General features: G+C 36.3%; 1 protein-coding gene across 5 annotated transcripts in view; it reads right to left on the bottom strand.

Annotated features, from left to right (window-relative positions):
* The window catches only part of SYT9 (synaptotagmin 9), a 71,135-nt gene that overhangs the window by 23,607 nt on the left and 20,172 nt on the right, over positions 1-27,356 (bottom strand). For all 5 annotated transcript variants that reach the window (XM_033006816.2, XM_033006815.2, XM_033006814.2 and 2 more), the window contains exons 2-3: positions 13,843-14,194; positions 10,375-10,921 (exon numbers count right to left, since the gene is read on the bottom strand). In XM_033006816.2, coding sequence (XP_032862707.2) covers positions 10,375-10,921; positions 13,843-14,194 — 899 coding nt within the window. The remainder of the gene's footprint in view (positions 1-10,374; positions 10,922-13,842; positions 14,195-27,356) is intronic.

The following is a 27,356-nucleotide window of genomic DNA, read 5'->3' on the forward strand; positions in this document are numbered from 1 at the left end:
TGGGTACTCAATTTGACACCTTGAAAGGACCTGACTTCAATTGTTTGGAAGTAAGTATGATTTTGAAAGAATTTAGTGTAGTTATCTCTGCCCATCCTGACTCATAGCTTTTGGAGCAAGACTGTCTGAAAAGAAGGATTGTATCCTTTTATTCTGTGCTGCTTTAGCACTGAAAGGTTTTCTGAAATAAACAGTCATTGAGAAGAACAAGAGAGTGGCTGGATGGGAGTGAAGACAGTGAGCATCTACTGCTATATCTACCAGTTTGTTTTTGTAAAAAATCTATATTTTGATGAAAAATATATGACTATAGATAGGATGAAAAGCTTTTTATATGTTGTTTTATAATAAAAGCTTTGTATTGAATGAAGTGTTTCTCATGGTTTTCCTAAGAATGCTGACACTGTATACTGAGTAAAGTGAAGAATTTGGAAAAGGAGCTGGCAAATGAGAAATGCTGCTGAGCTACTGAAAGGAATGGGTCAGGGGTGCTCACTGCAGAAACCTTGAGGGAAATTTATCTATTCTGTTTTCATTCTATTAGGACTGCTGCAGCCAGTCAAAAGTTGAAGATGTGTATGTAGAACTCAGGTAATTTCTGATGAAGAAATTTCTATCTGCTTTCTTTAGCACCAGATTTGATATCTCAGTCATATTTTAGTCATCAATTTTGGGGGGAAGGGGAGGAGGAGAAGATTCAGAACTTTGTCGAGCAGGTCATTGTCATGTATTTATTTTGCAGAGAGTAACAAAAGTATGGTAATTTGCTTGTTTTGCTGTTCTAGTGAATTTTCTGATGTACATCTCAAGTTATTTGTTTACATTATTTCATGTGTTTTTTTGTACTGTTTACAAGATACTATTTCCAAACTATAGCAAGAAGATATGCATGAAATCTGAGCTTCAGTGGGAATTCTTTCCCTGACTTTACAGTAGAGTCAAGATCTCATACTGAGTACTACTCATTTCTACCTGCATAAAATGTTGCAGTCCCAATAGAGTGAAGTTTATTGTTTGATTAGCATTTACTGTAAGATTCTGTGCTCGGTGGATTACAGACATTGAAAGGCTTTCATTATTTTAAAGGGATTCCTTTCTTCCTGATGATCATAAATAACTCTCTAGGGGCCTCAAAATCAAAGTCTGCTGTTTTGTTTCTATCTTTTTTTGTACACACTTTTGTTTCCCTTTACTACATATGTATTTGTTTTATTGTTGGGGTTGTTCAAAAGATTTTTCATAATGTAGATGAGATGGTTGATTAAACCACAGCTGGCTTTTAAAAATATTTATAAAACCCCAGCATGCTTTTAATAAGAAAACACATAAAGAGTTCTGCGAATTCTGAAAACAAATATACAAAATACAGTATGGGGAATTGTTCTTTAGCCCTTCTGTGTTAATTTTCATGGTGTTTGGATAGCAGCTTCTATATGAATAGAAAATATTATGTATGGGATGATATTGCTAATCTCCTATTCACTGTTCCTTTGAAAATAATTTTACTGCAGGAAATGGAAGAGGAAATGTTAAGTAGGAGGAGTGGTGGATTTCAGCCACTTGCACTGTGTCTGTTAGTAATTGGTTGTCTGGCAAGCAAGGTTATGTTTTCTGATGTTGCTATAAACTGCTATTTTTAATGCCCAAGAACCTGAGTGGGAAATTTTATCCCAATAGTTCATATAATCAACTGTGAAAACCTCGAGGAGTCAGTTGTTTTCTGCTTCCCTGCCCATCACAAGCAAGATGCCATCACTAGTCAGAAATCTTCTTCCAGATGGTGTATGTAGCTTTAATTTTGAGTTTGTCTGGTGAAAGAAGTAGTGAATGATTAAGCACTCACTAAGGTAAGCTGTAGCTTGTCACTACTGTTTTTTTGAGTAAATAGAGCAAGGTGTTTAATCAAGCAATGAAGTGCCAGAAGTATGTAGCTATACAGATCTCATATGTCATGATACCCATAGATGTTGCTAATGCAGTCTTGTTGACTGTCACTTCACCAAAGTTCATGGTGTGAAATACTCATTCTAACTCTCTGCTAGGGAGCCATGGGAAGGCTCAGACACTGCAAACAACTGTATGCTTTGTTTACCCCTGTGAATACTTCCAGTGACTTCACTGAGACTAACTACATAAGTTACTATGTCCATAATTCTAGAATTTGAGTGTGCATTGCAAACTGCCTTTCAGTGTTTGTGAGGACTGGTGCAGAATTCAGAGGTTTGCATGTGTTTGTCATTTAATCCTACCAAGGCAAGCACAAAGTGATGTTGCACTGATGGATTTTGTCAGAAAACACTGTACTTCATATGTTGTTCTTGATACACATATATCTTTCAGAATGTTTAGAGAAATGTGTATGCATGAGGAGAAATTAAATAAAATAGTGATATAAAATGAAGATCTCTGCTGTAAAAAGGTAAACCCAGGACCGCTAAATCTTGATGAAAAAGCTTTTAGTCAGGTTATAGATCCTCCGTTTTGCCATTGTTTCTTTAACTCTGCTCTCAGAAAAATAGCTCATTTACCATGAAAGTATTGCCTTTCTGTCCCTATTCCATCAGACAGTTTGGCTGCCAAGTAATCTATTTTTTACGAAGTGAAAGAATGGAAGAGCGTAGCTATGTGTCTTTCTGCAATAATCTGAGCAAGAAGCCTTGGAAGTGGCCCTCCTGCTCTGAAGGGCTGTGAACTGAAGAGAGAAAGGCTGTCATCTCTGAGGCCTCCCAGGGACAATTAGGGCCTCTACAATATTTGCAATTATACTTGTTGACCATATAACCAAATCTTAGCAAAATGCGTTGTGAGTCTTAAAGTTTCTATTCTCAGTTATGTCAATTCAGTTGTTCCACCTTTTATTTCTTTCAAACTACATGATTAGCTGCTGAAAGTCTCCTAGACTAGGAGAAAAGCTAGAAAAGCTATAGAAAAATATATAGCACATATTGTTCCCACAATATGTCCTTCTCCACTAGTATGCTCAAATTTCAGCTGCAACTTTTAATGTTCCCCTCTCCCCAAAGGCAGTGGGGAGTTCTGAAGAGAGCTCTCCTGTGATTATTTAGCAAATGGTATGTCCTTATCTTAGTTTTGACAAGCTCTATAATTTAGCCCGTAAGCACAAAAACCATGCTTCTGAAACACTACAGTTATGATCCAGTAATTCCTTCCTTCTATACAGACGATATTTTGTCCTCTGTAACAGAACTCTGGAAAGATCCTAGTATCCTGAATGGTTAAAGTGTGAGAAAGGTTACATCCTCTGACAAGAGTTTGAAAGGGAACAGAGAAATCTCTCGGTGAGAAGAGCCTGTGTATAGTGGCACTTTCTTTTCTACCTATTTACCTGGGACACGTGTGTACTAGAAAAGATGAAGTCAAGACTGTACCCCAGCAAGCACATATTTTAGGCAGTGCTAGGATGCCAGCCTGTCAGGTATGGTGTGCAGGAGGTACTTACCAAGTAGCTAGGCTACCCCTGCACAAATAGCTAGTATGTCTTGGTAAGGGTTTGGAGCACAATTACAGTTAATCCCTAAGTAAATAATACACAATAACAAAAAACTCCACTTACTGTTTAAATACAAGACCATAGGAAAATAACATGAGAACTTGGTAAATAAACTGTACACAGAGGAAAATTGTAGAACTCTGAAATACCCTGTTTGGTGGAGAAACATGCCTGATGGCTGTGATATCTTGTGGCAATTAAAGACTAAAAATGGCTTGATGCTTTTCACATAAGCACAGTATGTTCAGAGGGAAGAATACTTTCAAGTTTGGATCCGAATACTGAAACTAAATTTAAAGAACGGGGTTTTTCAGAAATTTTGATGAATCCATAAACTATTGAAATACTTGCTGTGACCTCTGCTAGAAAAAAAGACAAAGTAAGAGTTCTCAAAACTGTTCAATAATTAAATATGTGTTTGAAGTCATTTTTTTCCCTGCTTGGCTAAATACATGTTTAAATTCAAAGTTATGTAACCCTGTAGAAAAAAAAGCTATGGCACAGTCTAATCTTGAATTATGTGCAGAATGATTATAGCCAAGATCACCTTAATACGGCTGTTTTAGTCTTAACGCTGTGTGAGCGTTTTTTGCTCATCTTGAAGAATTGCTGTCTATGAATTGTAAAATACCAGAGCAATTTTTTGTGTGTTTGTGTCTCCCAGTAACAATTTTGGATAGTATAATTGAAGGACAGGCTTGACTGACTGGAATCCCAGTTTTGCTTTATGCGCAGTGTGTATGTTATGGTGAGCTGTTTTACTGAAGGCTATCTCCGAGAGCCTTGTTTAGGGAGAGATTTCTGGAAAAAAAGAATGGGCAGAGGAGGGTGAGAAGAAAGGAGAAGGGAGATGTGTGGAACAGGGAAAGCTACAGACTATGTTTGTATATATGATTTTTTTTTGTAGAGAAATATCCATACTGAAAAAGCTCACTGGGAAACTCTGATGGCCATACTCCCAGATTCTGTAAGCTTTAAGTGGTACATACACATATACACAATTCTCTGAATTATCGTCTTCTTAAACTAGTCCCAAAGCCCCAGTAAAATGTTAACTGAGGCTTCAGTGATATTACAAGATTCATCCTCTTTCTGACCATGCCTGTGGAGCTGCAAGGCTATTCGATAACCACTTGCAGTGAATAGTCACCATTATTTCCAGAGCCAAGCTTAGAGTGCTTGTACCACTGACTTGGGACCAGCCTAGCTGCATCTTCATTGCTCTTCAAGCATTTTTTCATTTCAATCCACGCTCCATTGCTCCTCAAGGCATTTGACTGTTTTTTTACTTCAGACCTTTCCCAAGTTTTATTTAATATTCTCACAGTTACCGAGTTGCTCCAAACAGAATTAGGCATCTGCTGTCTTTAAGTTTTCTGAAAACACGTCAATATTTTATGTCTACCCTACATAATTGAACATAACTGTATCTGTCCTTTGTCTAGTCATGCTGAGTGCTGTCTCCTAATTGTTTAAACGTATGTAATTTCTGACAAATCTTCTCCTACAAAGTAATTAGCAAAATCATTAGGTTAAAAAAGAAAACACAAAAAGACAAAAGGAAAAGCCCAGTTTTGAAAATTAACCCATTTAAATATGTGTCTTTTAAAAAATGTAAAAAGAAGCTGGCTGCAGCTGTTCTCCACTGTATGATGACTACTATACCTGTTGTGCTGATGCTGAAGGCTAATTAATTTATTTTTCATCCTTACTGTGGTGATCCTTAGAAGTCTGAAGGATTAAATATGCCTTTTCAGCATCTTTTGACTATGAAATGATTCATTACATGTGGACTTTTATTTTTTCTGTACGTTTGATTAAGTAAAAATAGTCAGAAAATATCATGAAAAAAAGAGTGACCTTTGTGACAAAGGAGAAGATGAATATCCATTGATCTGCCTCTTGAAGGCGATTATGCTTTCTGTATTTTTATGTGTACTTATGGGTTTGGTTGTGGTTTTTTTTTTTTTTTTTTAAATAAATCTAAAATTTAAGTGAGGTGAGTCTTACCTCTTGTGTTAACTGCCTTAATTTTCTAGCCATTAAATAATTATTGTTGCTCCTTAAGACACATAGGTTTGCAAATCTATCATTTCTAGGGATATTTGCATTTCAAATCAATTAAGAAGGTACATGCCCACATCAACAACTGCCTGCCTGATGCCAAAGCCTACTCATTTTAAACAAATGGATCATCAGGTTAATACCAGATAAGTTTTCTGTATTACATAAGAAATCAACTAGTGTTTCCCATTTACTACTACAGTCCTAAAATGTAGATCTGGCACTTAAAATTGATGGTTTGGATTCAAATTCATACATAGACCCAGATATTTAGTTTGTTTCTGTTCCTTCTCAAACTGTTGACTCAAAAATTTTTGTTAACCATTGTAAACATTTTATATGCCTTTCTGAGATTTTACTCAATGCAATCGCTTTTCTAAACCCAGCAACTTGACAGAACAGGAATTTTAGAAATACTAGCTGAAATATCTTGACAAGCTAAACATTTTTTAAAAGTAGAGTAGGTGGACTGAGTTGATTTACTGCCAGCTACAGTATCTGTATGTTGTCAAAGAAGATAGGCAGTGCTACATAGACTGGATTAAGACCGATGCCAGGAATCTGCAGATTCTGGACCTGGTCTCATTTCTCCTATTAAGTAGCATCGTGTCTTGAGCAAGTCACATCCTTTTTGTCTGAGTCTGTTCCACTATCCATGAATTAGGGACAGTATTTACCTACTTCTTCCAAAGAAGGAAGTTTGTTTTCCTCAAATTTTGAGGATGTAAACCCTAAGGATTATGACCTGCAGCTATGCATGTGCATTTGGCACACATGAAATAGTTCAGGGACTCTTAGCAGGAATGGTCATGAGCAATCCAACCTTTGAGGGAGTTTTTTTCAGTTTGAGGACAGAACAGTTTTGAACTGCAAAAAATCTGGTAGGTTTGGTCAGGTTTCAAAATTTTAGACTTTTATCATGCTTTTCATAAACAACTGACTGAAATAATTTAGTCTCTTTTTGTCTCTCTTCCACACATACTGTGGTTGGCATTAACATCTCTGAAATGGGGAACTTGAAACTTCCTTCTGGTGATGTTACAATTCCAGTTGCATCTCAATTATACAACATAAATGCCTAAAAATACAAATTCTGAAATCTTTCTTTCTTGGACAAACTTGAAAACAACAGCAGTGAACAATTAGCATTTCTAGAATGCAGAGTTTCAAATACTTATAACCATCCTATTTTTTGACTTTCTCTCTGTCAAAACACTAGCATGAATACCAACATGCAACTTTAATTCATTATTTAAAAAAAAATACGGTTTCATTTACTGCTTCTGTGCAAAAGGAATTCAGCATTATCTGACACACTGTTGTATTCTTGACTACTACACATACCCTAAAAGCTTGAAGATTCTTAAAAGGAGATACAATCAATTTCTTGGCTTTGCAACTTCTAGCATATACTGGCTTGTTCTGGATGTCAGGGTAAACAACTTGATATACAGCTTGTGTTTCGTTATGGCTTTAATCTATCCATAAATATCTTCTGGATTTTCAGAAAATCATATACATTCTCTAAAAGTCTGTGATGTGTTACTTCGTAACTTTTATTTTGTGATAAAGCCATGTATTTTTGCCTGATCACATTTGAGTTTGAAGATGGCAACCAAGGAAATATTAACAACTCTTTTATCTTAAAAACATGACATCAGTCTATGAACATTACAAAAGCAAACAAAAAACCCCCACCCCAAACCCTGAATGTTTTAGAGGCTACTAAACAAAACATACCAACTACTGAAATCCAGCCTAAAAATAAAGAGCATCTTTTTTTCTTTATGAGCCAGAAACCAGTGTAATCTGTCTGGTAGATATACAAAAAGCTTATCTAGTTCATTTCGTGTTCATCTAAAGTTGATCCACTTAATTATTTCTTCCATTAAACAGCCCACTGCCTCTTTTTTTTCTGGTCAGAAAAAGTGTCAGTGTTACAGGAGAGATATTTTATGCTCAGAGGACCTGGGATTAGAAGAACAATAATTTTGATATTGGAGATTTGTGTTTGAAGGCAGATTGCTTTTGAGCGTGTAGAAAATTTTTATGCTGACACGCATCTGTGTTATGAAATAAATTAAAACTTTGGGGTGGTAGCAGATGTTATAGTCCAAAGAATCAAAACTGTTGGTTTTGGATAAAAAAATCTTCCAGTGTTATTAGAAAACAGAAGAAAACACATGGAATAATATGTTAATTTAATGGTATTGTTTGGAGTAAAGCTCATATTTCAGGCATAATCTGCACTGCTCACTTGAAGTAGGCCATTTTGCTGAGCAGAGGAGATTTGATACATTCTTTTATATTACTGTGTCAAATTGGATTAGAACATAATAAAATGGAGAACGTAAAATAAAGACCTTTGGGATTGCTGTTTATGCAGTGTAATAAAATGTATAAGGAATTAAAATTAATGTACTCTTCAGAAGTATGTCAAACTTGTCATACGGAGTTGTGTGGACCCTACATTTTTCTAGTATGTTTCCTTGGTTTATCCTTCCTGTGCTCCACTCTTTGCTGATCTACATCGAGTGAATTTCTTTCAGTAAGTTTGCCCAGCATTTATCTGTTTTGTAATTATTACTATTTGTAACAACAAGCCATTCAAAGATAAAATGATTGAAAACCTGCTACAGTTGATACAGTTCCTGTTTGCAACCATAAACTGCCCAATGATGCTCAAAAACGTGGCTAAGATTTATTTCAGAGATTCACTACTACTGAATGCTGGCCTGGTTTGGATTGCAGCCACAGGAGTATTCACTTCAGCAGCTTCACCAAGTAGACTGTAGGATTCAGCTTCTGCTGTCGGTCTGTGAGATATCTAGACTACACAGACAAGAAAATGTGCTGAAACTTGGTTTCTTAGATGATGCTTGAAGGGATGACTTTCTGGAATATGGTCTAACCTTTGAAATTTTGGAAATATTAATTAGTAAGCTGAGTAGCCCACACTTTCATTTACCTGACACTCTTATCTCAGAACTCACATTAGCCAAAAGTGGATCGTGTCTCCTATGTACTGAGTCATTTGCTTTGAAAAGCTGTTAGCTGAAAATGCAGTGACAAGTCTAGATGGCAGGTCATGTGTCCTGTCTGGATAAACAGGGTTACACTTCACACAGGTATTAATATTAGTAAGAATTAATAAATGACTCTTCTTTCCATCTGGAATTTAATTTCAGAGATTACAGAAGATCTGAATACAAACTATATGCCACATTGCTTTGAGATTTGGAAGGGGAAGTGATTAAAAAGAAAATACCAGAGCCAATCTTTTGCCTAAGTAAAAAAATGGAAAAAGGACTAGCACACATCAAAGTAGTTCCAGTGTGCATGTGCATTCAACTTTCAGTTGATTGTAAAACTGAAAAGTTGAGCTTGGGACACTTAATGACGTATGAAGACAGGCTTTCACTTGGAATGATTGTCATCTGCTCTGTCAGATTCTTACTTTTCCCTTGCAGTTGAAAAGCAGGAACTTTTCACAGAAAAGCAAGATTCATCTTTGTCTGACAGTGAGTGTCCGTGCCCCTGCCTGCACCGTGAGTGAGGGAACTGCTAGTGCTGCTGCTGTGGTTCCATCCTAGTGTGGAAGAGGACTGTGCAGTGGGTGCACAGCATGTTCCACACACAAATATGTAACACTGACTTACAACACTGAGAAATCACCTTAAAACAAGGACAATATCAATTTTCAAAAATTCCAAACAGAAAAATGGATTTAATCAATTTGGTCTGCAATATGGGTATGTTACCAGACCACAGAAGTATAAGGTGAGAGTCTGAATTCAGGAAAGTATTTGTGTCAGAACATCCTTTACTTTTCAACAGCTTCTTACACTCAATTTACCATATGCTTAAATGCTTTTCTGAGCTGAGGTCTAACAAACTTGCCCTTTGATCTTACTGTTAATGATGTTTGGTCTATTTGACTCTAAAATCTGCACTCCATTTGAGTATGGTTTGGCATAGCAAATGAAATATTTACTGATTCTTGGCACTAGTACCTTCACCTTTGTGGATTTCTGTAATGTATCATTCTCATTGAAGGTCTATTCTCCATAGGATGTGTGTGATTCATTTCTGATAGCATAACAAAGAGGTTGGCTCATGCTTTGAGAAGAAAGCTCACTCTTCCAAAAGTAATTTTTGTGGTTTTGTACCAAATCACTAACTGTATTCTTGCATAGAATTTGATACCAGAGACTTTGGGATGAGAGAAATATAGACTTATGAGTTTTCCATTTCCCTATGGAAGAAAGTAATGCCAAACAAAAAATTAAATCAATTCAGTGTGTTTCATTGCTTTTGTGGAACAGCACTGTTTGAACTCTGTTTGTCTGGATTATAGATGTGGTGCTTTCTCACGTTATGAGAATATAGTTTTTTGAAGGACTGAAGATCACTACAAAAGAAATCTTGAGTCTGCAATTCTGGCTGATTAGTACGCTGTAATTTATGTGGCAGGTCATGCAAAACACAGAAATCCAGGCAAAATAAAGAAAAGTAGTATTTCCTTAAGTAAATTTTAGATTAAGCAAGATTAAAAGAAAAACATTCTCCAGCTTTTCAATGATTAAACCCACTATCTCCTACATAAGACATTCTTTAATTTATGCAAAGAACAAGAAATAAGGACTGAAAAAGTACTGTCAATTTCCTTGGATTAAGGTCAAAGCTTGAGAAAGAGAGAATAGAGTATTTTCCTTCATAAATTTATCAGACAATTTCAGTTATAATCAGATTAAGGAAACAAACAAAAAAATTTCAAAAATAAAAATTATAATACTTACATTGGTGACATATTCAATATCCTTCCAAATATTACATTCCCTGGGAAAATCTGCCAAATCTAAAAAATTATCCACTATCACTTGGCCAATCAAGTCATGCCTGGAGAATCTGTCAAAGTCATACACAGAGAAATGGAGTTTCCTTGCATTCAGATCATTGTATGGGACAGTAAATAAAAAAACTTCATCAAATACTGGATTTAGGGTCTTTCTGTGCACTTTAGTCTGGTGTTTTGTTTTCCTATCAGGAAGCAGATATATCTTCACATATGGATCTGAAGTTCCAGAGAAGTCTTTTGCTGGAAGATTGATGGCCTTGTGTATCTTCACTATCAGCTGCTCTAAATCACAATCATATTTCAGAATAAAGTTCAGTTTTCCACATTCCTTGCTATTACTCCTCCGGCCATCGTCTGTGTCCACTGATCTTTGTTTATATAGCTCTGGCTTTATGCGGCCAATCCCTGTCAGTTGCTCCTGTTTCTGAACCTGCTGGATGTTGAAGTCAGGGTTGGAGAGGTTGAGCTGTCTTCGGATTGAATTATGCCTTAAGTGAAAATAAAAGAATTGAAATGGATTGTGTTGAAGATGATAAGAATCTGTGCACACACACTAAAGATCCTGTTCTCATTTGACATGTTTTTGTAATGTACAATGGAGTCAGATTTTTACTCGCAAAGTGATAAAGCATGATACCCAACAGTTGTGAGAGCTCACCTTCAGCATTAGACTGCTAATATCACATAATTTTCTGTTCCTATGTCTCAAGCTAGTGGTCTGCGCTCTCCAAACCGGCTGAAGAAAGTGACAAATGCAAATTCATGGCCACTGCAAATCCAAAGGATCTGCCTTATTGGCAAGTATGATGTGATATGATAAGAACTGTAGCTGTTCTTATCAGGTACCATTTTCAACTGAATCCTTTGGATTAATGCCTATGAGATGAGTTACATTATGTAACTGACAGCAGGATCTGGCCTATTATGCCAGCTGAACTTGCTGATTTCTGGTTCTAAATTAAAGCTGCACAAAGGAGGCTACTTCCAGACATCTCTGCATTTTAATTACTTGTTGATCTCCATGACTACTTCATTTATAAGTGAGCTGCTCTGATCTGAAATGGTTTGTTGACCACCCCAACAACTGTTTTGTTTTTTGTCTCATACATGATGTAATAAGCTCTGTGGTACTTTGGCTGAAAAGCTCCTTTAGTTTCATTATTCCAAAGAGAGAAAGTTGCTTTAGCTTCGGTCCAGTGAAATTTATTACCTGGAGTCATTCAGTTATTGTGATTGAAATTTCCACTTCATGAGATGGTAACAGAAATAAAATTTGCAAACCCTGTCAAGGTAGTGAGATGTGAAAATTGGATTAGGTAAAATCCGAATCTTATATGACTTGGATTCCACTTTTTTGTCCTATTCATATGCAGCAATCATTCAGTGTATTGGCGTACCATGAGCTGTGGTTGAACATAGAAAGAACATGTGGAAAATGCTAGCACAGGATTACTCCAAAGCTATTTATGTTGAATGTAATCAGCAATCATTCCTTGGCTATCATTGTTCATTCATTCCTTGTAAATATGTGTTTATGCGTACTAAAAACAGGAACAGCCTTATATACTACCTTATTTTTCTCTTGTTGCATAATAAATACATAAATTTATAGGAGTACATTAGTAATTTCCTTGATAAAATATTATAATGTCACAAAAAATTATTTTTATTGTTCAGCCTTTAAGCTCCTCATTGCAATGGCAGGTGCAGAATATCCTGGGGAGGAATGAAAAGGAGGGCACTGGGGAGACACCTTAGCAAGGACTGCAGCAGGGGCAGGTGCCTGGTGTCTGTGGCCACAGAGGAAAGACATGGCTGGGTACCCAGTTACACCAGCAAGCACCAGAGACAAAGATGAACAAATGAAGGATGCAATACAAGGAAGTTGGGCCCCTCCTGCCCAGTGAGAGAGTCCTTTGGAGAAGACCTGGGCAAACGTAAGGGGCAATGCAAGAGGAGTACAGAGCAAAGTTTCTATCAGCAGATGGTATAAGGTAGGGGTAGGCCCTGGCCAAGTCTTGCCTCAGGGGACAGAGCCACTGTAGCACTTGCTGGAGGGAGTCAGACTGGGAACAGTTGCCAGAACCACTCGGGATGCTGAGGCAAGATCTTTTACAGATTGGGATTGCTCCTGCTTCTTGTGAGATGACTATGCTGTGGTGACACTGTACATTTGTCATTTGATTAAGTATAAGAATTGCTGCCCTGCTGTAGCAGAGAAAGCCTGTATCTGACTCAATACTTTCATAATATTGAAGATACACGAGAGCTCTTGGTGTGAGATGTTGGATATGAATCTTCTGTTGTTAATGAATCTCATGACATGCTTATCTCCCAGCAGTTTGAAAGCACAGCAGCAGCAGCCCTGTACTGTACTTCTGGGCCATTAGTCCTTAGTTGGAATTCAACCTTGCATGTGGTAGGGTGCAAGCTTTGGTATCCGTAATTATGGCTTTGACCTCCCTGTAGATTTCTGCTGTATAAACCCAGACCGTTCTTATGCTAATCCAAGAAGGAAGGGCACCTGGAGCTTTTGCTGCATAGCATTCACAGTGTTCTGGGGACTTCTCAAATTCTTTCTGAAACATGTTTTGGACAACTTGCAATTACTGAACTGGCTGCTGGCTGATAGCTGCTGTCATCTTACTCATGTTCAGGTGTGCCAGCAGCCACGAGTCTTGGCTAAACTTGCTCTACCAGATGGCCAGAAAGAAGGCTAGCAAAAAGTGATTGGGCTAGTGCTGCACCTTTCCAGCTGAAATGCATCTGCTTTGACTCAGAAATTTACTGGCTCTTCACATGCTGATCCTTTTATCGCCTGCCCCTGCACACACTATCACACTTCATCTTTCCTCTTCCCTCCTGTACTGGTTCTCCAGTTCCTCTGGAGACCTCACTTGTTCAGTCACTTTTCCGGCCAGTCATGACTGTGGATGAAATCTATGATTTTTAATCCTATTTCTAACGCTTGCAAGTGTTTCATTAGCTTGTCCTACTTTTCTTCTTTGGCTGTTTTAAAAATCTTTGAGGAGATACTACTGTGCATTCAACATCCGTTCTAAGTACAAATGAATATGCTTTACAAGCTAAATCTAGGCTGTTCTGGTGCTTTAAGGGACACACAGCGCTCTGCATTGTCCAGCTTCTGAGGGAGAGCCACAAATGAGACAGTACTTGATAGAGGAGGGAATAGCATTGTGATCCTGTCCTTTTAACCTAAGAACTTTGTGTGCCTCAAAGAATAACTTTTGGGGTTTTTTTGTTTTTTTTTTTTTGTTTTGTTTTTTTTTTAAAGAATGTGGCAAATAAATTATGCATTTTAAATAGATCAGTGTACTGGATAACCAAGCTGTGCTCTTTTGGCTATATCTGTATTCATTAATATCAGAGAGAAATTGGAGTTACTGACCGAGCAGAAGAGGTTGGTTCAGTGATCTGACGATGCATTCGCACATTGTGTACGCAGTTCTCCTTCGTTCCTGCCTGAGCATCTAATGGAATATCAGGGGAGGTGTGACTGATCTTCATGGAGGACTCTGGATAGGCTGTAGGCTGACCCAGATAATCCTCACTGTAGTCATGGTCATTGGTCTCTGTATCTGTGTAGTTCAGTGATTCTTGTTTGTTGTCTTTGTTCCCAAATGGCAGACCACGCTCTCGCCAAGGGATCCAACAAAGCTTCCAGGATACGAACAGAGAGACACCAAAAAGAGCAAGACCACAGGCTGTGACAACTAAGGAGAGCAAGCTTATTGAAATATCTGCAAACAAGAAAAACACGTGCATGTCACATCTTTGTGTTTTTTGGAGCTTTGCATCTCCAAAGCATGCAATACGGGAAGTAAACATCTCTGGATTGCAGATCTACAGAAATTAAATTCTGGACTCAGAACATATAATGACAACATACATGACTGACAACATATATGACTGACAACAGTCATATAATAGAAACATAATAAATGTTTTATTCTTTTTTTTTCCTCAACAAAAAAAACCAAAACCAAACCAAAACACCCTAATTTGGAATTCAGTATAAGGCTTATCTTGATAGAACTTAGTTTATATTTTCCCTCCAAAAGCCAAGTGTGATAAACGGTCATTCTAAATATGAAAAGGGCTGTTCACTTGTTCACTCAAATTTATACTGACGAAAATGCAGTGCCTGCAGTACTTTTTTTTTTTCTTTATTCTCTTTTTATGTAATGCAGTTTCCTCCACCTCCTTTACCAGACCTTACTATCTTCTCTTCCAGTATTATACTTAAACACCATGAAAATATGCACACATGCCCATATGCGATATCAATTTTTTTTAGGTATTGAACTGAAGTATCTTGTTTCATTATTTTAATTCCTTTCCTTCTAATCTTAGACTCATTCTTATCTTTGCAAATTATTTTGGACTATCAATACATGGCTTACTGTTCATAATTTAGTTTAGGTACCACTACCTCTTTGAAACAGAGTTTTTTCTGGTTTTTAACTCCAAAGACTCTTCTGTTTCCAAATTTCTGGTATAAAAAGGAATGTGAAGATGAATTTTCGGTTGTTTTTCCCCACAGTTTTAGGATTATCCTACTCCATAATCATATCAACACAAATAAGTTACAACTGGGAGAGGCTTTTTCTCTGTTTTGCTTTGTTTTAAGTTGCACACTGGGAAAATGACTCAGTGGAACAGCTGTTTTCATGTCTACACTGTTTTTGAAACAAGTTTCTCTGTGGATTATACAATACATCATGCCTTAAACACAATTAGTAAGAATTCTACTTTACTGCCTCAAATTATAAACACAACCTGATCAAAGCAATTTTTCACACTGTGTGTAGGTTCAGAATGTCAGGCTGCATCTCTCTAGCTAACAGCTAGCCTAAATTTTCAAAGGATGGCATGAGGTTGAAATGTACTGCTCCTACTAGGACAGTTATTTAAGAGTGAGAATTCAGATGAAACAGCCTCAGTCAATCTGAAGGAAAAAAAAAAAAAAAAAACCAAGCCAAAAAGAATATTTTTTTTTAAAGTGGAAAAGTCAATACCTTCAACTCCTGCTGTGAGTCTCATTCTCACTAGCCAGACAGATTAAATTTTTGCAGAGGGGGGAGTAAAACTACAATCAGTTTCATGCAGGAGCAGTCCAGTTTATTTTGCATGCTGAAAACCAATTTTAAACAATTTTAGTCAGCATGGCCCTTTCTGTCCTTCTCCCAGCCATATGAAGACAAAGCTCATTAACAATGGAGACAGCACAGCAGCTGTTTGGAATTATAGCAAAGAGTTTCAGAGACGAAATTAATTAAAGAAATTCCTCCCATGCATAAAAGGCAATTTGGGAGCAAGTAGAATGTTGGTTCTTGATATTTTTTGAATATTTACTGGTAAACAAGTCTGGTAGTGGAGACAAAACACCTCTCTGTTTGATTAAAAAGCAGCAGAACTAGGATGCAGTAGTGAAACAAGACCTTCAAAATAAAGCAATTTGTCTTGGATTTCCTGGAGAAGGAAGAAATACATCAGAGGTCTGCAAAAAGGTCACTTTTTCAAAGAACTGATTCAAGTAAATGATCCAGCATTGAAAGAAATGAGAAACTGAGAGTTGTTAGAGCCAGCCAGAAAATTGCAAGGTGAGAACTGGAGACTTCCCAATGCCAAGGATGTGTGAAGGTGAGGAACAATTTGAAAGGTACACTGAGAGTCCCCTACTTTAAGGATGACTAGCAGAGGACACAGTCATCTAGAGAACTGACATAATGACAGAAAAGTACATGAGAGCAATATGAACTACTTTTCATTTGGAGATTTTGAAGGGCTTTGATAATATACCTCTGCATTTAATAACATAACACTGAGAACCCTTTTATCACAGCTTACTTTCAGAGAAACTGGGTAATAAACAGTTCAGGTAACTTGCCAAGTCACAGGATAGGAAGGGATTATTTTTCACCATCTTGGTTTTACTTCTTTCTGACTCCTTAGGAACCATTTTTTGGTGAAATTTTTGTTTTTGTGGGTGGAAAAAGGACAATCATGAATCTGTCTTCTGTGAAAGACAGTGGGGCTAAAGGGCAGTGCTCTGAACTGTTACCTTTCATGTACTGCACACCTGGCTGGCAATTTTCAGCAACTGAGCAGATCCTGTGTGAATAGCTAGGAGGAGCACAGTCCCAAGTGAAGAGATTTTTGGCTGTGTCCTGGAGCTGCTTTTACATTAACCATTTGTACTGTTACATACTCTATTTTTCATTATATTTTTTATTCCATCTTTCCAGATGTCTCAGTTTTTCTAAGTCTGTTTATCTGTATTCCCATGTGGTAGCAGTACTAATCTGATGCCAGTGATTTCCTCTGCCTTGTACTGAGAGCAGGATAAGTCTTTACTTGTTTGTCCTTACAAGAATCAGAGATCTTCAGCACAGAAAGCGTTCCTCAAAAATCCATCTGCTTCTGAATTCTCACTGCTTTCACAAGAATTAGAGCAACATGTTTTCCAGAGAAGTTCCTAATGTAAGTCTAGACCACAACTGTGAAGCAAAATGCAGGCAAGCACTATAGTTAAAGCTGAGGATTTTACAGGCAAGGCATGGGCTTTGTGAGCAGTGAGGAAAGGCACTGACCATTTCAGAAAGAACAGATTTTTTCATTAGCATTGCAACATATAAATTCAGCAGGCATGTTTTGCCATGTCTTTGATGATCATCTTTGCTCACTTTTAGCATTTGGCCAGTTCCATTAGTGGCTAACTAATATAGCTACTCTACCTACTTTGTGTTGATACGAGCTTGTGATGCTTTGCTGTGGAAAATCTCATCAACATAAGGAAGGCCCTGTGCTACAGGTACTTGCACTGATCTCTTTCCTGGTGCAACCACGATGCCATCCAAGTGTCTTGAAGTGCTGCTATGAATTCAAGTCAAAATTTAATAACTAGAGCTTCTTGACCATGGCTGCAGCATGACCTGTGCTCCCAAATTCCAGCATGTCAAAATACCTGGACAGTATTATAGCGTGTTAATAATGGGTAAACTAAGCCCAATTTTTTTTTGTTAAAAACATGTACTTTTAAAAAGGAACATATCAATGCAATTGTATATACATACAGTTAATTTTTATAAGCACATCCTCTGCAATGTACTTTCATATACTAGTAGAGGCCTTTTGATAGATATTAAGAAGACACATCTTCAAGATCAGAGCTTTATCTATTTTTTTTGTTTATTAAGACTGTAACTTCATTGTTAGATGACTTGGAAGACACTGCTGCCATTTTCATGCAGTTATAACAATTCAGGTACTTACCTGGGGTTTTCAGTATGGCAATGGACACATAGGCTCTCTGAATATCTTGCTCATGGCATGTCTTACAGATATTCTGATGTACTAATCAATTTTTGACCAGGTTTTCATGTTTGAATCTTTTTTACTCTACGGATTTTCAATTTCTTATTAATCTCCTGTGCTTATCAGCATAATTAATGCATTTGTTCATTTTTTGGTAGTAATCACCAGGTTAAAAACAATGCAGAAATAGCAAGTTAAATAGAATTTTCTACCTGTGGATCACATCATCAGTTATTATCACAGACTGGAGGGATAAGCATGGCCTTTCTCTCTGTGACAGATTTTATTACAATCAGTTCTATGACAGCTTTATCAAAAAGACTGTTTCATTATGGAGTCATTGTGGGATCTTTTTAAAATTTTTTACTTACATTTTAAAGTAGATCTGTTACACAAAAAAGAAAAATCCCATTCATTATGTCAAGAGAATGTATGATAGGAATATAAATTATCTTGCCTGTTAAATTCTATTAAACTGAATCACAGAATCATTGTGGAAGGGACCTTCTAGATCATCTAGTTCAACATGCTGCTCAGGCAAAGTCACCTACAGTAGGCTGCCCAGGACTGTGCCCAGACAAAATCTCTCCAGAGATGGAGACTCCACAGCATCTGTGGGCAACCTATTCCAATGTTTGACCACAAACAGGATAATAACATAATTTTATTTTCATAGGAATAAGATACTAAGTGGGTAACATTTTTTTGGATCACAGTCCAAAAGAATTTGAGTTAGTGTTGAATTTATACATACACATTGCATATTTCTTGTTCAGTACTGGAGGTTGTAAGACCAAAGATAAATATACAATGACTCCATGAAAATTCTGACAGTATGAAATTGTAGGCCTGTGATTTGCTTTTGCTGGCATAAATGGTTGTGCCTTACTCTGATGTTGAAAAATCCTACAACAAATTAGACATATGAAATACAGAAAAAATAGCAGTGGTTTTGTCTGTTCATATGTGAAACAAGGAATTAAATATTTTTTTTTTCTCCTTCTTATGTTCATTAAGTTACCGTTTGGATTGCTAAATATTATTAAAAATCAAATATCTAAATTAGCCAATAAGGGGAGAGATCAATAGCAAATGCAGATCAATGCATGTGTCCAGATTTGCTATTGGAGTTAGAGTCAAAAGCCACAAAGTAAACTTTTTGGATTCATCTGAATCTAAAAGATGTAAATAAGAACAAACATATAAAGAGAAAGAAAGCAACCAGGAATTTCTGATCAACCCAGCACAGACAGGACACTTGATCAAAGGAATGGTCAATAATATAATTATTTGGATACTGAAGTTGTTGGTTGCCTAGATGTGATGGGTGTTCTATCAAATGAACTTTCCCAACAAACTGGCTGTAATATGGTTTAACTTGGAGCTGAAAGAGTTTTACCAGAAATCTTAACTGGAAGAGTTCTTTTAACAAGTTCTTATTGAAATAAAACAAGCTTTCTTCTCTATGCTTATCTACTCTTCTCTTCTCTTTTTAATAAAATGAATGTTCAGATATTCCAGCATTTTTGTAATATGCACATTAACCTATCAGGTGAAGTTTGGCTAGCAAGAGAATGAATAAATCTTAGCAATATAAATCTTGTAATACAGATATTTTTAGTCCAATACAAGCAATCTTTTCTGATTTAAAACCCAACAAGTTTCAAAAGGCATTTGATTAAAATGATAAAATTAACTTGTTCTGAGTAGTCATGTCACTAAACTTTTGGATATATTGGGACAGATCAATCTTTATGAGTATGATTCTGTCCAAATTCAGTGGTAATTTCAAGCTGTTATTTCCTGAGGAAAGAAATGTTCCTCCTTTCATTTTTTTTGTTGCTTAGGGGAGATTTTAAGGAATATGAAGTGGTTAGACATCTAACTTCTTGAAAAACAATGGCAACATCAGTGCCTATTACTTAAATCCTAGCTGTGTTTTTGAAAATCTAAATTGTCTTTCATTCAAATACATCTAAGGAGGGCTAGCCATAATTCAGCTCAGTAATTGTACTGTAAGAGCAACATTTTTTTTTTTAAACCTAGAATACTAAGACCCTAACTTTTCCAGAGGAGAAGTGTTAGGATGAAGTATCTGAAGTACTTACTGAAGCAGTTTTAACCTAATATTGCAGTGTGGTTCCATTTGTGTTTCACAAGTTTTTCTTAATTAGCATAGCTGGCACTTGTTCAGGATGAAAGGTGCCTCTTTGCAAAGACTCCAGAGACAAAGGAATAATCCTCAGCTAATATATTCTTCTCTATAATATTCCTGAACACAGTTAATTATCCTAATACTGTGCTCAGAAACTTTCTGAGAAATTCTTTAAAGTAAGGTAGCTGAAAACCAAGGGAGTGAATCTCAGATTATATTAATTTTATTACGCATACATACTCCAACTCTTATCTCTCTGATCCTGAAATTTATGAATGTGGACTAACAAAACAGGCCTAAGTGAGATCGGTTTCAGGGTTTCATATAGTAATAACATGTTCTGTGATTTAAAAATGTATTTGTAACTGGGCTTCACTGGTATTTCAGGCTGTTATTAGCTTTTACAGACTTCTTTTTTTTTAATTTCAAGTTATGGGCTCTACATCTTATAGGTAGACCTCGGGGTATGTAAAGCCCTTGTATAGGTTAAGACACTGTTCTAATCCTCTGAGTGACTTGCATATACTTTTTTTCCGAAATTCCAGTTTATCAGTGTGTGCTTTCTCTTCCTCTGTTCTGCTTGGGTTACAAACTTGTGTAATGTTTTTTTCAGGAATTGCTTATTAAGTTTCATAAATGAACTAGATCAATGAAATATAATCCTAGGACTTTACCAAGGCAATTGTCAATTAGTTTAAATGTTCATAAATTCCATAGCACAATTCCAATATGAAATCAGAATTACTAAATGGCCATACAAATAACTCACAACAAAAAGTGCATGAGCAGTAGAGATTTGTTTGCTATATATTATATAATTAAAAATTGACACAAGATTGATGTAATAGTTTATTGGTAAGATCACAAAATTAGAGCTGTAAGCAAAAATAAATTACAGCAAATTGTTCATGGACATTTATAAGCAGGAAAAAAGGACTCAAACCGTATTCTTTTTTATTTTGCAGCAGCAAGAAGATTTTAGTTTTGCTTAATTAAGAAGAAAAGTTATGTAAGCAGAATGTTTTGTTTGTAATTTAGGTGACTTTGTCCTGAGATACTTTATTAATTGCAATCAAAATTGTATGTGAGCACAACAATCAGAAGTATACTTGCTGAAGAAAACTGATCAGTCTCCATGATAAAGCTTAACATCAGTAAATTAAACTTGTTCTAAGAAGAATTTCTTCTTGTTTGCACATCTATTTCCTCTTAATGTATTTAGTCTGCATTAATGCAAATTTTCTTGACAATTTAGCTGACCTGTAATATTCTGCTAGAGTTTGTAAGTGACAAAAAATATCTTTACTAATCAGACAGCTGGCTGAATGAGCAGTGATTCTTAAAGACACAGTTGAGAGGAGTCATATGCTCAAAGCCTTGCATTTTTCTTTCTGACATCTTGGAGTAGTATCTTATGACAAAGAATGATGTTGTTCCTCTTGTGAAAACTAAACCTTCTGTTTCACATGCAACAAGGATGCAAACAAAGCATAATAGAAAATAAAATTTGTCATGACTGTGTATACACAACTGTAGTAAGATTTATCCACGTTGCCATGCCTCAGACTTGGTTTTTTTTGGTTATTACCATGTTCTCTTTGAACACATACTTTGCACAACTGATACCTGTGAAATTACTGCATGCACTTGGTCTTCTAATATCCAGTGAAAAATATTATATAGTATACTCTGGAAAAAATAGCATAAATAATAACATAACAGAAAAGAGGACACAAATTTTAAAGATACCTTGCCAGGTTTTCAAGTACTCTATGTGTAACAAGACATGGCAAAGGCTTAAACAGCTCTATTTCATCCTGCTAGGCAGAGTCAGGGTGCTACATTTACAGGACAGGAAATGTAGCTGGAGCAAATGAATAAGAAATCTAAAAGCCATTTGGCATTTGAGGCATGCTTGTAGCTTGTTAGCTGAAAAGGGAAGCCAGTGATATGCTGAGTGGGAAACTGATTTTTGGGCTATACATTTATACTGCAAATTCATATGTCCATCGGGCCTGTTAAGTCCTTCATAGTGCAAAAACTGAGAAGCTGTGCTTTGTAAGAGTTACAGTTCCCGTGACTCTAGTCAAGAGCTGTAATGCATATTTCCATCTACCCACCTTCTCTGCTACTTCTTGGGATATGTGAAATAGAATCAGATTATTATGTGCTTGGAATAATAATATGATACATTTAGATTTTTCTTTTTCTTGTAGGATCATTCACAAAGTGAACTGAGTTGCTAATTAATAATTTGCAAATGTTTATCCTGGCTTTTTTATGGGATAGAAAATAGTAGTTCATAGGGTTATTGAAGAATTTAACTTCTCATCTAGACATAGAAAGCAACTAGTCTCTTTTGGCAAATACTGTGTATGCTCCCTCACTGACAGAATGAAATGTTTCAGTAGAGAAATAAATGAAGAATTAATTAAAGAACAACCATTTCTAGGAGAAATTTTTGGACAAATTGTTTGTGTTAAAAAGTATGACTCTTTCAAGACTTATGAACATTTTCATGAATAAGCCATCAGAGCACACATTAATCTTGAATGTTATGACCCTATGAATAATAATGAAGACAAATTGCCATTTATTTCTACAATATATAGCCAGTAACAGGAAGTCCCCAGGTTATGGAAGAAGAGCAAACACCTTATTTGAACCATGCGAATAAGTTTTAAAATCCATTATAGTCCTTGAAAGCCCAGTAAGTTGCAATAAATAGTAAAGAAGCATTTGAGAGCACTATAAGAAATGACAGAGAAGCATTTCATTTCCCACTTGTATAAAACTGTATAGTAATATTGTACCAAAGTGCTGAAAACAATAGTTAGAGAGATATGTTATAAAAAATAATAATGAAGTTGCAACAGTTTCTGCAAATTTTTAACAAATTCCTTTTAATTTTGATCACCTTGAGGGCACAATGTTTCGAGGGGAAAACAAAACAAAACAAAATCTGTGGGATTAAATGACTTTAAAGGACCATGGGAGATGTGGACAGACCACTAAAGTGTTTAAAGGGCTGTTTGAGCTTTAGCAAAATTTGAATTTCACATTTGTATCTAAAGACATGTATATGTAAATATATATATATATACACACACATTATAATGTGTGTGTATATATATTCACAGAACTAGCCATAATGATTAATAGGAGTTGTGTCACTCATAGTTCCAGAACAGATCTATGTAACGTTTTTATTTCAAATTTCCATCTTCTTTTCTATTGCAAACATTGAATTTTATCTACCAGCTGGCTACCTGTCCCTTTTATTTTCTTAAGCCCAGTGGAAACTATTAGCCTTTGTGATTTTGAATAACCAAAAAAAAAAAATAGCTATTTTTGAACCTTACTTTCTTAATTTTTTGGAGGGTTTTTTTAGAAATAAATATCTAAGAAATAAGAAGATAGTATAGTCTTCTGGGAAATTTAAGTAGAATAAAAGTGTAAGCTTCTCCTTAAAGTCAGATTGCTTGGAATGGAAATGAGATCAATTATTTCATTAGCTTCCTTTTCAGAATCAAGTACTCCAAGCCTATATTCTGGGAGTTTGGCACAACGCAGTGGTTCAATATTTACAATCCTTGCTTTGCATTTAAGGAAAAGCCAAAATTATTTTGATTTCTGTATACTGGCAGATCATAAAAAGGTTGCTACAAGTATTGAAACCTCACAGGGGACTTCAGGAAAGTTGCCTGCATAGATTAGTATGAATAAAGAGGAAATTTATTACTTATCTTGACCTTCATCAACCTAATGATATGTTTATATCTGGTTTTCATTTTGGCTGGTCTTTTTTTTTTCTTTCTTCTCCTGAATGACTGCACTCTCATCCCTACATAGTATCTAGACTAGAATAATAATTTACAATATTGTCAAACAGCTGTGGTTAGGACTTCATATTAACTGATTGTCCTAGATTTGTTACACATTATTCTTCCTCAAGAGTAAACTATCACAAACCACTAGCACCTTAAACTGATTAAATAGCCTGATTTTTCTTTTAGGGGGGAGCTGTTGGCATAAAGGGAAATAAAGACAGCTTTGAAAACATTTATCCTTCTCAGATGAGATGCCAGATGCACTGTAATGCTCACATTGACTTTTTTTAGAAAGTATTTCAGAAAATCAGTCATGGTGAATGTATTATGTATCTGTTGTTGTTTGTGAATTTAGGTTTCCCATTTTATAAAATGAAACTTTTTGGTCTGATCTATACGTATTAGCGTGTGATGGAAGTCTTACTGATGAATAAGTAATAAGCAGATCAGGTTTAGTATGAATTTACTGTTAGAAAAAATATACAGAATATAATTATGGGTGTGTAATTTTGGAAATCCTATCTGTCTAAAATACTGTCAAAGAGAAAATTGTAGAATAGATGTGAAAACAGAGAAACTAAGAGCAGAAAATCAAGATAAATCCAAAGTGAAACAGCTTACGAATGTAACAGCTAAAGAAGAGAATTGAAAAACAGATTTGATAAAAAGTTGTCATTCAGACTGCTCTCTGCTTTTTCATTTCTAGCAAGTGATTATTTTAAAGCTGAGATGCTCTTGGAAGCCTTCCTAATTTTGGCAAATCCAAATACAAAGGAGAACTTCAACTTGCTTATTTTTGCAAAGCATATACTGAATAATGTATGCTTTGAGTAAGAATTGAACATATCTGGATTTCTGCTTTCCTGGGTGTAATTGTACAGTCATGCAAGACATTCCTAATATTAAAAAGAACTAGTAGCAACAACTCTTTGAAGTTCTCTTATGAACTACACAATTTCATGTTGTACTTAGTTGTGAATGTAAAATTGAAAACGGACAACTTGAGGGGTTTTTCTTCTTGTATTTAACTAGTTTTATGGAGAGAAAAGCTGATATACTGTAATTATGACCACCAAATCAAATATTAAACACCAAGTAGTAGTGACAGATGCCCACCTGTCCCAGATGAATGGACCCACCCTGATCAATAGTTGTTACTGAGAAGAAATCAGTAGGGTCTATTTCTGTTCTAGTGAGTATACTCAAACTGCACACTGGGTTAAAGAAATGAATGCACTAAAGTTTTGATACTGAGAAGTGTGGTACTAATCTTCATGCCCAACAGTTACTTGCTGAGGCTTGTCAGTATTCTTACTCCCTATCATGCAGGAGGCATCGAAATTTGCAGCTTTCTCACTGAATAGCAAGCTGGCAGGCAGCTTGTACTACAGTTGACTGTAGGGATAAGTTCAGGGCTTTACTCTCTGCAGTTGCTGATCTAAGAACTTTTATTGAGCTATAATAGATTTTTAAAAAGAAAAAAAATCAAGACGATAATAAAACAGAACAGTGCATTTTGGCATCAGTGAACTAACCATGGGATTGCTCCTCTCCAAGATCTAGATGTCAGAGTTCACAGATGTGATGCAAACTGTTGTCAGTGACTGGTGAAGATTGATGTATTAATGTGACCTTAAATTCCTTGAGTAAAACTCGGCAGCTACACCTGGAGAAACGTGCACCTACCACATGGTCAAAGGGGCACACTCAACAAATCAGTTACTGTAAAAGGTCAGGAGTTTCTGAGAGCCTGGATTCATAAGGAAAACAAACCTTTAGGACACAGGTATGGAACAAGGGACAGTGATGAAAGCTTGATATAACCCTATGTGCTGTTAACTTCTAAATTTGCCAATCCCTCTTGTATCTTCCTGTCAACAATACTCATAGATGTGTACTATAGAAACAATCAAGTTATAATAAAATATAAATGACAAAGAACAGTGTTAATAACTAGCTCATTAGGGCTAGAAATTCTGGCAAGTGTTGAGATTAAGATGTTTCAGCTTTTATGGGAAATGGCTTATTTTTGCCTTTATACCTATATGTAAAGCCAGACATTTTCTAACAAACACAATCCTTCAGAAAGACCTGCTTAGTCAGAAGTTAATTTGTTTTTCATTCATCTTGACATAAAGGTCAAGATACTAACGCTTCAGCATTTCAGGACTTTAAGGCTGATAGTAACTTAATCGAATACATTAGCTTTGGATCTGTCTGGAAGTTTCAAAAGCTGCAAGGGACCTTGTGGTGCATTTTGCACCTAAGAAAAGCAGGAAGTGTTTTTATTTTAGATATTTAGGAGACACTGTAAGCCTTTTTGCACAAATAAGGAAACATCCACTTGTAAGCACCATTCTATGGTCAGTGGAAGGATCAGAAGCTCCTACATTTCATACAAGAAGGCATTTATAGCAATGACTGTCTGTTGAACCCTATTTACCAGTATCAACCACTGTGAAGAAATGTGTTACTTCAATGCATCTAAAAATGTTCGGCAATTAAAAAATTAACAGTTAATATTTTAAAAGTGTCTGAAGATTTTGATCTACTTACCTCAATGATAATTAACAGGAGCAGGTCACACCCTCTGTTTTTCAAACACTGCAGACTCAAGCAGACGGCTCCACACCAGTTTACACTGTTTGGTGTGTCCAAAGGTTTCTCCTTTGCTTTCTGTTCTTCTCCCTCATTCCATCCCTCCCCTCCAATAAACACACTCCCATGTGTACATCTCAAGCCTAAGGTATCAGTGTGGGTGGAAAGCTAAGATTCTGAAGTATATATTAAATTCTGTTGGAGAATGGCTCAGAGACAAGGGTCCTGAGCCCACCGAGCAATTGTACGACCAGAGCCTGCTCTGGCTGCTGATGCTGAGCCTCACTAGGGTTTGCCTGCAGCTGCTCGCAGCTGCTGATACAGGAGGAATGTCAAGGACGCTCCGGCCTGTGTACCGTGGTGTGTCGAAAACAGGTTAAGGGGAATTAGGAATAGTGGTCTGAGAAACCCAGTGTTATGATAACGGTGGTCTGAGAAACATTGTGTTACGGTACTGTCATGTATTGAAAACAAGTCAACAGGAATCAGAAATAGTAGCATGAGAAACTTAGTGTTATGAGAAGCTTGGGCTGTAAGCTAACTGCAAGTAGGTGGACTGTGCGAATACAACCTTTAGAGCTTAAGCCAATCAGCTAGTGACTAGTAGGCATAATAATTATCATTGTCTGTATAAATATATGTACCCTGGACCAATAAACACACACGTTGATTGATGCTCTATCACCCACACTGAACCCGTCTCGGCGTGTCGTTCGTCCGCGGCTCCGCAAAATTTATAGAAAGTGACCACTGTTATAAGCTTAATGAATTATGTTGCCTCTAGGGCTTTGGTGTTCTCAAAAATTACTAAGTTCTGATGAGTAAAATAGATATTGAGGGGGACAATAACTCCCAGATCTGTAAGGCTGGAGCTACATTTTACTGTAGGGACCTTGTTCTGTTTCGACAGAGCTGTGATAACTTGTGTGAGAAAGCACTGCCAAATGCAAGCTTCCCTCCTTGATTATACAAGTACTGAGTCACCACCCCTGGAGGTATGTG

The sequence above is a fragment of the Tyto alba genome, unplaced genomic scaffold (assembly GCF_018691265.1).
Source record: "Tyto alba isolate M040663 unplaced genomic scaffold, T.alba_DEE_v4.0 Super-Scaffold_8, whole genome shotgun sequence".
Classification (NCBI taxonomy): Eukaryota; Metazoa; Chordata; class Aves; order Strigiformes; family Tytonidae; genus Tyto; species Tyto alba.